At 34.7% G+C, this 12,500-nt stretch overlaps 1 protein-coding gene across 2 annotated transcripts in view; it reads left to right on the forward strand.

The window, feature by feature from the left end:
* Positions 1-3,763, forward strand: part of LOC106868056 (fibrinogen-like protein 1) — a 64,383-nt gene extending 60,620 nt beyond the window's left edge. For both annotated transcript variants that reach the window (XM_014913166.3, XM_014913167.3), the window contains one exon: positions 2,934-3,763. In XM_014913166.3, the coding sequence (XP_014768652.2) occupies positions 2,934-3,676 (743 nt within the window). In that variant the 3' untranslated portion in view covers positions 3,677-3,763. The remainder of the gene's footprint in view (positions 1-2,933) is intronic.
* The last annotated feature ends 8,737 nt before the right edge of the window (positions 3,764-12,500 follow it).

Raw genomic sequence — 12,500 nt, forward strand, 5'->3', positions numbered from 1 at the left:
GTCTTTTAATTAATAGCTTTTAATTTTTGGGTTCTAAATAATAACAGGCAAAGTATGAAGTTTGCGTTTTCTGTATTGTGCTTTTATAAGGAATCAAATTTGAATACCTCAACCAAAAATACGTTTTGCTGAATTTGACATAAATTTTTCTATGTTGTAGCAATCTGAATTATATCAAGTGTTTCTTAACTAATATAACTACTTCATGATAAAGTCATTCATAATTGAATTGCAAAAGTCACTGATAGGCATTTCGATAACGGCACCAGAAGGCCCCCAAAAGCTCGTATTACATGCTTCACTGTATTCATGATCAGATCATCCAACGCTTGCTCTACCGTCTACCGACCGCTGTATCACTATGGTCAACTTGTGTTTCGTTAGCTTTCAGTGCATAGTTCTAATCCTATTATGATTGAATTGACAGTTAAATTTAATGAATGAATAATTTATAAACATCATGTTTCAATATTTCCAACATAATTTATTGTTGCTTAGTCGGGAGAGCAGGAAGGTACTCATGTTTCTTTACTGGGTCTTCAGGACGGCTGGGAAAAAGTTATCCTCAAACCAGAGACCTAGCTCAAATGCTTGCGCCATAGTAGACTCTGTGTAAGGTATTCAAGGACCGAGGCCACGGCGAAATTTAAACTCACAACTCAAGGGCCTAGAACAAACACTACAGAATATCTCGACTGACTCTAACGTTTTCGCCAGCTCATTGTTCCAGACTGGTATTTTATGTACAAGATCCGGGAGGATGAAAGGCAAAACTGACTTTGGTGGGGTTAGAACTCGAACGCAAAGTAACAAAGTAAATATCACAAAGCATTTTGTCTAACTTTGAAACTACCCCGACAATTTATAGCCTATTTACATTTGTGTTTAAGAAAACGTTTAAATATGTTCATATTTTTACATTATAATAAAATATGAATATACTTATGAGTAAAAAAAAAAAAGCATTGTAAAACTGAAAAAAAGAAGTTAAGGAAGATGGAAGGAAACTTTATCGTGCCACAGATTAAAAATATTTGATTAATTTAATTGTCCCCAACTCTTTGAAAATATATATTGTATCTAAGTGAAAAGACCAATGCGAAATGAGCCAATGAAGTTTTTACGAAGTCACTTCACCTGCTAAAAACTTGGTCACAGGTATACGTTTGTGTTAAAAATTTTGTTTCGAAATCACATGGTTCTCGGTTTGATTTAATTACGCAGCAGCTTTCAACCAAAGAATGAGTTGATCCAAATTATAATAGAGAAATTATGTGAAAATAAACTGAAGAAGCTCGTCGGATAGGTTGTAATTGATTTTTGGTGGTAGACTTAATCTATCTGTTCCTTGGGATTTTTAACAGGTTCCATTCCGTTGCATGGATTCGATGCAAGCCTCGGGTCTGAAGATAGCTTGATGTTTCATGTACTGCTACCTACTGTAGCAAACGATGAATTATAGGTCCTTCCTTCCTTCCTCTCAACAGAGTTAGAATCTCTGTTATCTAAATCTTGAGCTCTGCCCTTCCTACCCTCACTTAAACCATAAAAAATACAATAGCAGTCAACGAAACTTCGCTTTACTGCCTTAAAAATAGTTGACTGTATTAGAAAACTAAGTTCTATGTTTGAAATGGCAAAAAAGAAGACGAGATAGTCATAGCTAGAACCAATATGTAATATACGCAATTACTGTAATGTCAGAAGCGTCGTGAACACCGGACTAAATTCTCATCGGGTTTAATTATATATTTCCTTTTTTGTTCAATTTATTCCTGGACCGAATTTTCTTGTTTCTTCAAGTCTGATAAAATACCAGTAATACACTGGTTTAGTTGACTGTATACTTGTTTTAAAATATGATGAAGCGAACATTCTTTACTGTAGCGCGCGAACGCGCACACGCGCATACTTGCATCCACGTGCGTAATCCATATATATATACACATGATAATCATGCGCACACGCGAATTTCACAGCCTTGCCCCCCCCCACTCTCCATATACATGCATGCGAAAACTTAGGTGTTGGGTACAGAAATGTTTTTAACGAATCTACAGAGAATGTTACAGGTGGGAATTAGATCCAGTTTGTGTAACATGAAGCAACAACTATAAATCTCTATAAAAATGATATATCTCTACTGTCAGTAAAGTCAAATCTGTAGTTCATGAGTTTGTATGTCACTATAGTCATTGCCTCGTGTCGCTGATTAAGCACTTCCTATTAATGAATCTTGATACTATGTTGTTCATCTCAACTGTGTCATTTAATAATTTCTTTTTACGGACTGATTCGCTTGTTGAAGTTGATCAGCTGAAGATATAGTCAGAGATGATTACGATACCTCGAAGCAGGAAAGTCTAGACTGTATTTATGTGAAAGAAAAAGAAATGTGTAGCTTTGACTGTGGTCTCACGGGTATGTGTGTGTGTTTGGAACAGAATGATTGATTAGTTAGAAAGGAAACGTGTTTTCAAATTACGGTAAATCAGAAGATCAAATACTTAGCTCGTGTATTCATAGCATTTTAACAGGTGAGAAGTAAATCTATCACCCGAGTTACTGGTTGATCTACTGATGGTAGATTTTCTTCATCTCCAGAAGACTGGTATCTAAAACACACGGGTCCACTTAATTCTAGCTACTTTACCACTTACAAATTACAACAGACATGTGAATAAGTAATTTTTAGGTATTACATGTATGTAAATGCCTACCAACCAGATTTTGTCGTAAGACACATCAAAGTGTTGCATTCTTCATAGTATTTTTTTTTCAATGGACCTATATGTGTTGGTTCTAAATATGGGATTCCAATTTTCAGTGTATATTGTATTTAGTCTCTTTTTTAACAATTTTGAAGCAAGTTTGAAAATTAAATCGATTTTTATTTTCTTACAAAGAATACATTCTGTTACTTTTTTTTCCAGTTAAACAACAAAAGAAAAACCAAGACGCTGAAAAGCGCTTTTTGGATTGCACCAGTGTGGCACGTGACAACCGTTATGCCACGAGCGGTATATACTGGATTAACATCCCGGGTGTCAAAGAAAGAAAAGCATTCTGTACTATACAAGCAGGCTCTGGTTGGACTGTTATTATGCAACGTTCTGACGGCTCTGTAAACTTTAACCGGCCGTGGAACGATTATAAAAACGGGTTTGGCAACGTGGACGGCGAATATTGGATCGGTAACGAAGTAATTCATCGACTGACTCACAATCGAACTGCGTTAATTCGAATTGTCATGAAAAGTATGTGGATTTTAGGAGGAGAAGCTCATTCACTATACAGACAATTTAGAATCGGGAACGAAAGTTCCGGCTACAAGCTTTTCATCGGTGGTTACGATAATTCGAGTACGGGCGGGGACAGCATGACGTCAACAACGGAATATTGCAAAGAACCATCGAATAATGGAAGTAAATTCTCGACAAACGAAAGAGAAAATAACCCGTCAAATTGTTCGACGGAACTTTCTGGTGGTTGGTGGTTTAGCGACTGTGGCTGTTCAAATTTGAACGGACAGTATATATCAGGTGGGTCTGTTATCTCAGACAACAAAAATGTCGGCGTCTATTGGGATTCTGTCTACAGGAATTTGTTCGGCTTAAAAAACTCGCTCAGAGCCGTTAGAATGGAGATTAAACCGGCTGACGATAGAAGAGAATAATATACATTAAACTTTTTAGCCATAAACTTTTTAGCCATAAATCTGGTATAAATTAAAAAAGAAAATGAAATAAATATTCTTCAAGATTTTGAGATTCATTTTATTTTTTGCACTTCATCAGAGACACTTGTTGCTGGATATGAATGGATTTTGCTTCATAAGTTTCATAGAATAATAGATGTTAGGGAGTGATGCATTAAAGGTATTTGTTGGTAAAGTACTGGGAATATTAATGAGTGAATAGGCATAAAAGATACTTTGCAATTCAGATTCCATACTTAAGGTTTAATATGTCATACGTAGTGAAGATTGGTGGGTATAGTATTATGTTGTTGCTTTCCTTTGAAAATAGAGCACGTATGTTCGAAGTAGGATACAATAAGAATAAATAATGATAAGGTATATGAGATAAAGAGATACACAAAATATTGCCGAGTAGAATAGTCAGTGCAAAACCGATGACCAATTATATGTCACACCCAGTAATACATTGCCCCACTGTAAATGTGTGTGTGTGTGTGTGTGTGTGTGTGAACTATTAAATGTTGTACTTGTCTATAATCATCGACTCCATTAATAGATATTGGATTCAAGAAATAGGGGTCTAGACGTTGCAGTGATGTCTTGCTCAGGTGCAAGATCCTCACAAGTGAAGTGAAATGGTTCCTGTCGGAAAAGTGAGTGCTGGTAATATTCATTCAATGGCATTGCCCTCCCCTCCACGACATGCACATAAACATATCCACACTCGCGCACGCACACAAACTAACTCACACATGCATATGTAAGGCAGATGGTACTGTATCATGGCTTGAGCCATGATGGCTAAAACACGTTACAGAAACAATGAATATGTATATTTGCGCGCGGGTATGTAATGCTGTATCATGGGATCAATCCATCTTTCTTGTAATTACAAATAAATGATGTTAGATTAAATGTCTAAATGTCTGAAGTGAGTTGTTAATAACATAATTTTTCAGAGTATTATTAACTTCATGTGTAGAGTTGAAATCCTTTAATATTTATATCTAAAATGCGTTATCATAAGTTTGAACTCCGATCATCATGGATATGTGTTCAGAGTGAAATGGATTCGATCGAGCAAACTTTATTTTTTAACTAAAACCGTTACCCCATGTGCTATTGGATAGAGACAGGTATTGAATGGATAAAAGCTACCTTTAGTTTAGAAATGAGAGTTCCTAATTCAAATTCAGTTCAATATTTTATACATATCAAGGAATAAGACACTTGACGATGATCTGAAAAGAATCCGATCGTAAGCGTAGTGAAGCTATTAACATTAAATACAAAACAAAAGTCCGAAAAATTATAATCGCAAGGGACAGTAACTTCTTTGTTATATATCATATGACAATGTTCATTTAACACGTAGCGACTGTATCTATTAAGCCCATTTTTTTGAAAGCCAGAGAGCACGATGATGAGAGAACATTTGATATATCTAATTGTTTTGTATACATACATACATACATACATACATTTCTGCCCTACAGCCGTTTCTATATACAGTTTGTTCAATACAGAAATAAATTTAATTTAATTTAATTTAAATTTTCATATTGAAACTGAGTAATTGGGTATATCATTAGGGGAGAATTTTCCCCAAAAGGAATTAACATTTGAACGTATTGGTTGACCTACGACAAACTCAGATGTGCGAGTTTTTGAATTTGTGCGTTGTTTAAAAACCGTTATTTTCATATATATACATATAAACATAAAAACCGTTATTTTCATATATGTATATATCCATATAAAAATAGAGAGTGGTTTTTCATGTGTTCACGCATATAAATGGACTCTTAGAAACTACCATTAAATATATAATCATCATTGTGATAAGCGTTAAAAAATGGTGAATAGATGTAATATTGATGAAAAGTATATATATGATATAGTTTAATATAATATAATGTAATATAATATAATATAATATAATATAATGTATTAATTAAGTGGTGTAGATGGACGTTAAGGCTTCTATACGTGGCAATGTATTGGTATTTTACTATAAGTTCAATTAAGTACAATTCTCAGAAATATATCGTTGAAATACTTATAATAATTTATAAAACTAAATTTGAGATAAAACATATTATCTTAATAGTTATTACAACTTTAGCGTACTTAGTTTTAATATAAATTATCTATAAATAGTATCTGGTAATGTTTAGGTTTTGCTTTTGTTTACAAAGTTTATATCGACCGTAGATTTACTCACAAATATTGATGATGCAACACTATTATATGGTAATTAACTAGCAGTTTTGTTACGTCATATGTTTTTGTCGTCTTCAGTATTTTTAATAAACGCATGCACAACTACTTGATGAATGTTATCACCCTTTCTCTCACTCTCTCTCTCTACCCATTTTCCTCTCTGGCTTGCTTTAATCTCTCTCTCTTTCCCCCCTCTCTCTCTCCCTCCCTATAACATCTATTTCGCCCAACTACTACACCACCACCACCACCAATAAAAACCATCATGTATTACATATGCAGGCGCACAAATATAATAAACGTATTTGTTTTTATGTATATATATATATATATATTTATATGAATATAACGGTTTTTAAACAACGCACAATCTCAAAAGCGCACATATCTAAGTCTTTCGGTCAATCAACACATTGAAATGTAACTCCCTTTTGGGAAAATTCTCCCCTGATGAAATACGGAATTAACCAGTTTCAATACGAAAATTTAAATTAAATTAATCTAATTTCTATAATTGAACTAATTGGATATGGAAACGGCTGTAGGACAGGAATTTCATTATATGGATTTGAATATCTTTGAATAAACTCACGTCTGCATGTCAATTTCTTCCTTTTCTTCCTTTTCTCATTCATAAATATTTTAAATACCTATATATATATATATATCAATGCAAGACCAATATATTTAGTTTTCCCTGAACACTGGTATAAACCGGAGAACTAGGATGCTAGCACCCCTTAAAGGATTATAGGTCCTTGACACAATTATATATATATATATATATATATATATATATATATATATATATATATGTATATATATATGTATATACATACATACATACATACATACATATATACATATATATATATATATATACACATATATATACATATATATATATGTATATACATATACATACATATATATATATATATATATATATATATATATATATATATATATATCAAAACGTTTTTCACAGGAAAAGTTCATTCAAAATGGTGAGCTGTAACTTGAATTGAATTTTCTCTCTATGCTTTACATTGAATCGCTACAGTGAGAGATTGTCCACCTCGTGCCTAATGTAATCATAGACGTTGTTTCAGAAACAAAAACGTAAAGGCAATACGTAATTCGTTCGTCTCGATGGGACGTACATGCACGTAGATTATGCCTGACACTTGAAAGATAAGACTAATGATGGAAAATTTCTGCAGCACACTTGAGTTTAATGATTATTACTACTTCAAAAGGAAAAAAAAAATATTCTACCAGACGGAAAACAATGGGCAAAAGAAATTTATGAGACGTATGAATGAAATAAAAAAAAAATACAAAAAATATTGTTTTTGTACCATTCATATTTCAATTAATAATTTCTCTTTTCATACTACCATTCAGTGAGTAGAATCGTACGGGTTTTTCTTTTTTTTTTAAGGGATAGAAGTAGGGTGAAGTAATTATTGTTTCAATGTAAAGTTTGGGTGATGGTTCGAACCTAGCTAAAGTTTAATATTCTGCATTGTGTCACTGAAAAATATTTGTATTGATTTTTCCCCTCCTGTGATTTGTAATAATCTTCACTGCAACCGACACAAGGCTATCAATTTGGGGGAAGGGGTTAAGTCGATTACATCAACCCCGGTGTTTAACTGGTATTTATTTTATCGACTCCGAAAGAATGAAAGGCAAAGTCGACGCCGGTGGCATTTGAACTCAGAACGTAATGTCGGAAGAAATGCCGCTAAGCATTTTGTCCCGCATGGAAACGATTCTGCCAGTTAACCGCCTTATATAGTATATTTATTGTTCTTTTTTTCTTTTATCACCATCATCTGAAAATACACCTTTCAATATTCTTATTTCTTATTAGTGTAGCTCAGTGGTTCCTAACTTGGGGTCCGCAAAGGTAGTACTGGGGGTCCGTGAGCTAAATTCAAAATTTCATATATATATATATATATATATATATATATCTGTAAAAATATGTGACACTTATTCGGTAGCCATAAGTGTCACATATTTTTACAGATATATTCCTCTATTTACATAATATCGAGGTCTCTTTCTTTTGTTATCCTTTCTAACAATATATATATATATATATATATATATATATATATATATATATATATATATATATATATATATATATATACATAAGGATAAGCAGAGAAAAAGGGGTCCGAGGGAAAACTCATTTAAGTAAAAGATTGGGAACCAATGTTGGGAACCACTGGTGTAGCCTATGCATTATACTTGTATTATTAGAGAATTTAAACCAAAGTTAAGATTTTGTACGTGGTAGAATAATAAAAGATAGTTAAAATTAAGACTGATATAGTTTTTTTTTAATCCCCATCATCTGCAGATGCACGTTTCAATATTTCATCGGTATTGATTATAGTTTATATATATGTTGGTTATAAATTTTGGCACAAGGCCAGCAAGTTCGGGTGGTGGTGGTGGTGGTGGGGGGAGTAAGTCGATTACATCGATCTCAGTGATCCTATTTTATCGACCCCGATATTTTATCGATCTTAGTGTTACCTATTTTATCGACCCCGAAAGGATGAAAAGTAAATCGACCACGCCGGAATTTGTACTCAGAACGTAAAGACAGACGAAATGCTGCTAAGCACTTCGCCAGTGGGCTAACGATTCTGCCAGCTCGTAAACTTAGCTTATAGTTACCTTATTAGAAAATTTAACCCAAATTTAAGATTTTCGTCATCGTAGAAAGACTCTATAACACTATACGTTGATTGTTATCATTTCCAAGCAAAAATATCACCAATCTGAATGAACTTACCTGGTAAAAAAATACACCTAGCTGTTTTTTTTTTTTATTTAAAACCAGCCATCAACTTAATATGTCAAACGTAATTGAATGTTTGGATGTTAACTGCCAGTTTTATGTGCACTTATGTGTCTCTAAGTTGTTTACCTCAGGTCAGTCATCATCTATGACAAAAAATGTTTCTGCTGTGATGATCCATTCTTGTTCGATACGCTATTTGTAGGACTACACTATCAAATGTGTCATTTTCTTTTCTTTTAAGACAACCGTATGTAATTCAAAAGTAATTTGGTCGATATTTCTAGCAAGTCAAGCAACAACGTAAAGGTTTCTTCAATGTCTCGTTCAGACGACAGGGTGTCGGTGTTATATGTACATAAGCACATATAATGCCTATGTGCTATCATTTGAATGAGCACGCACGTGTGCAGTGACGTAGCGTAGTGTTTTGATTGCACAGCACGGGTGCAAAATTGGAGTCTCCTTCCTTAAACGTAACATATCTTCGACTACAGCAAACATACGTATAAAGTACAATCTGCTAGCAACTCTCTCTTCCCCCTCACCTGTGTGTATGTATGTATGTGTGTGTGTGAGTACTGATGTAGTTATGTTTTGACTAATGTCATTTGTAGGTTACTCAATTACTATCTTCGGTAGTAAGATTATTATGTTAGAGACATAATTCATCTGAATTAAAATATCGATTCCTTATATTGGCACGCGATTAGGCATTCTGGAAGAAGATGTAGTCATGAATAGGATCAGGTACCTTTTTGAAATAAGGAACGAAATCGGCCTCAAAGCGCTTAAACATTGGTTTCAAGCTTTGGCACAAGGCCAGCAATTTCATAGAAGGGGTTAAGTCGATTACATCGACACAGAAGTTCAACTTGGCAGGATCTGAACTCAGAACTTAGCGGTATTTTGTCCGTAAAAACGAAATTGCCGCTAAGAATTTTACCAGGCATGCAAACATTTCCACCGGCTCGCTTAAATATGAGGAAGAACATTTTACAACAATTTTGAAGCGCTTGTGTGTATGGAAACGTATATGTGAGCAGGTGTGTGTGTGTGTGTGTGTGTGTGTGTGTGTTTGTATATATATATATATATATATATATATATGTGTGTGTGTATGTGTGTGTGTAAATGTGCATTTTATATTTCAAAATTTCTTTCAAACATACACCATGTTTGTTTTTGTATATAGTAACATTTCAAAATAAACTATATTTGTATGACAGCTTATGGTATAGAGACCGTAATGATTGGTATTGCTGGATTCTAAGACAATTTTCAGTTGACCTAATTAACTGTCATTTGAAGAATATGTATATATGGCGATATACATGTATACGAAGATATTCACTGACCATTAGCCATATAAGCACACTAAAGCATGCAATGAGACATAACCACGGACATACACTCAAAGCATATGCGCTACAGCAAATATAAAACGCGTACACATAACACCAGTGGATACACGCACGCACGCACGCACGCACGCACGCACGCACGCACGCACGCACGCACGCACGCACGCACGCACACACACACACACACACACGCACACACATGGACTTGCGCTATATACAGGGTGTGCCAAAAGTTACTGATGGGTTTCAATTTCTGATAACTTCCTTAACTTTACAAATAAGTACATGAAATTTTGATACAATATAAAGGACATAATTGAAATTAATATGCACAAGTCAAATTTTGCAATACCACTACATCACATATGAAAAATGACATCACTTAAATGGCAGCCATTATCGGCTTCGCATGCTCGTGCTCTTTCCAAAACCTGCACCATAAAACCCTCGAGAGTTTCAGACTCCACTTCTCTGGTTTCTTTATAGATGTTCCCCTTCAGTTGCACCAGGGTCTCCGGTTTGTTGACATAAGCCCTCTCTTTAAAGTATCTCCAGAAGAAAAAATCCGTCCGGGATAGTCAAGTCTGGGGATCGTGAAGGCCATTCAAAGTAGACCTCACACATGGCTCCAGCAAGATAGGGCAGCTGCTCATACCGCAAGAGAAATAATGCAGTTGCTACGGCAGTGCTTTGGAGAGAGAATAATCTCCCGCTATGGCAATGTCAACTGGCCTTCACGTTCCCCAGACTTGACTATCCCGGATTTTTTCTTGTGGGGATACCTCAAAGAGAGGGTTTACGTCAACAAACTGGGGACCCTGGTGCAACTGAAGGAGAACATCTATAGAGAAATCAGAGAAGTGAGGACTGAAATTCTTGAGGGTGTTATGGTGCAGGTCTTGGAAAGAGTACGGGTGTGCGAAGTCGAAAATGGCTCTCATTTAAGCGATGACATTTTTCATACGTGATGTAGTAGTACATTATTTACATTATTTACATTTGACGAATATTTGTCCTCATCTTGTTTGTTGTTAGCACAACGTTTTGGCTGATATACCCTCCAGCCTTCATCAGGTGTCTTGGGGAAATTTCGAACCTGAGTTCTCGTTCCTAAGGTATTTTTCGATGTTATTATTATTATTATTATTATTATTATTATTATTATTATTATTATTATTATTATTATTCAGGTCACTGCCTGGAATCAAACTCGAAATCTTGGGGTTAGGGCCTACGCCCTTAACCACTACGCCAACGGGCATATGGCGTAGTGGTTAAGAGCGCGGGCTACTAACCCCAAGTTTCCGAGTTCGATTCCAGGCAGTGACCTGAATAATAATAATAATAATAATAATAATAATAATAATAATAATAATAATAATAATAATGATAATAATAATAATAATATTATCGAAAAATACCTCAGGAATGAGAACCCAGGATGGAAATTTCCCCCAAGACACTTGTTGAAGTCTGGAAGGTATATCAGCCGAAACGTTGTGTTAACAACAAACAAGATGAGGACAAATATTCGTCAAATGTAAATAATGTACAGAATTCCTTATCTCTTAAATACAGAACAAAGTCTTTATTGCATTTTTCTTTGAGGCCTATATCTGTGATTTTTCGAAATATTGATTGGCTCAAATGAAACAAACACACTACGATAAATGAATTAGGGAATTATGAATTAAATGCCTTATGTACTGCATCTTCGAAATCTGCCTTGAGATCAAGTGGTATGGATTAGGTTGCATAATTTTCTATTGGTCGAAAAATAATTCGTATTTCAGCTTTGTTGTATTCGGCAGTAATGCAACGACCCGCAGAAAACTACTACCCTTAACTTGTACATGAATACTAAATAATTGAAACCACTGTTCTGGCGCAATTTTGAACGTTCCATCACATGCCCAATAACGATATGATGCTATATCCTGAAGAGCACTTTCTGATGCAAATACTAGTATGAGCTGTTGATCCTCGAAACCCAAATCGTATCTCAGAAACTGTTCGCCATAATCAAATTTACAATATTCTTCAGATATTTCAAAATCAGTTCTAGCCCTTGGATTAGCGGGAAATCCAGATTTTTTTGTCGACACCTTTGAATAGTTCTTGAAAGTACAGGCAATCGAAGTTGAGCGCAAGTATTTTCTGTTAGCAGAGTAAACTTCGCAGCTATTATGCTACGCGAACTTGCTGCTATGTTTTCTACCGCTTCGTGCTTTATTTTTGCAACTGATTTTCTACACCAGCTGGATGAAGGTGCTCACTAGAAATATAAATAATTTTCGGCTCACTGTTTTCCGTTACCGTGTGAATTCGCACATAGCATAGCCTTCTTTTCTCACATCTCCAGTATTTTTTTTCTAGTTTTTTATGACTT

The sequence above is a fragment of the Octopus bimaculoides genome, chromosome 3 (genome assembly GCF_046866305.1).
Source record: "Octopus bimaculoides isolate indiv1 chromosome 3, ASM4686630v1, whole genome shotgun sequence".
Taxonomy (NCBI): domain Eukaryota; kingdom Metazoa; phylum Mollusca; class Cephalopoda; order Octopoda; family Octopodidae; genus Octopus; species Octopus bimaculoides.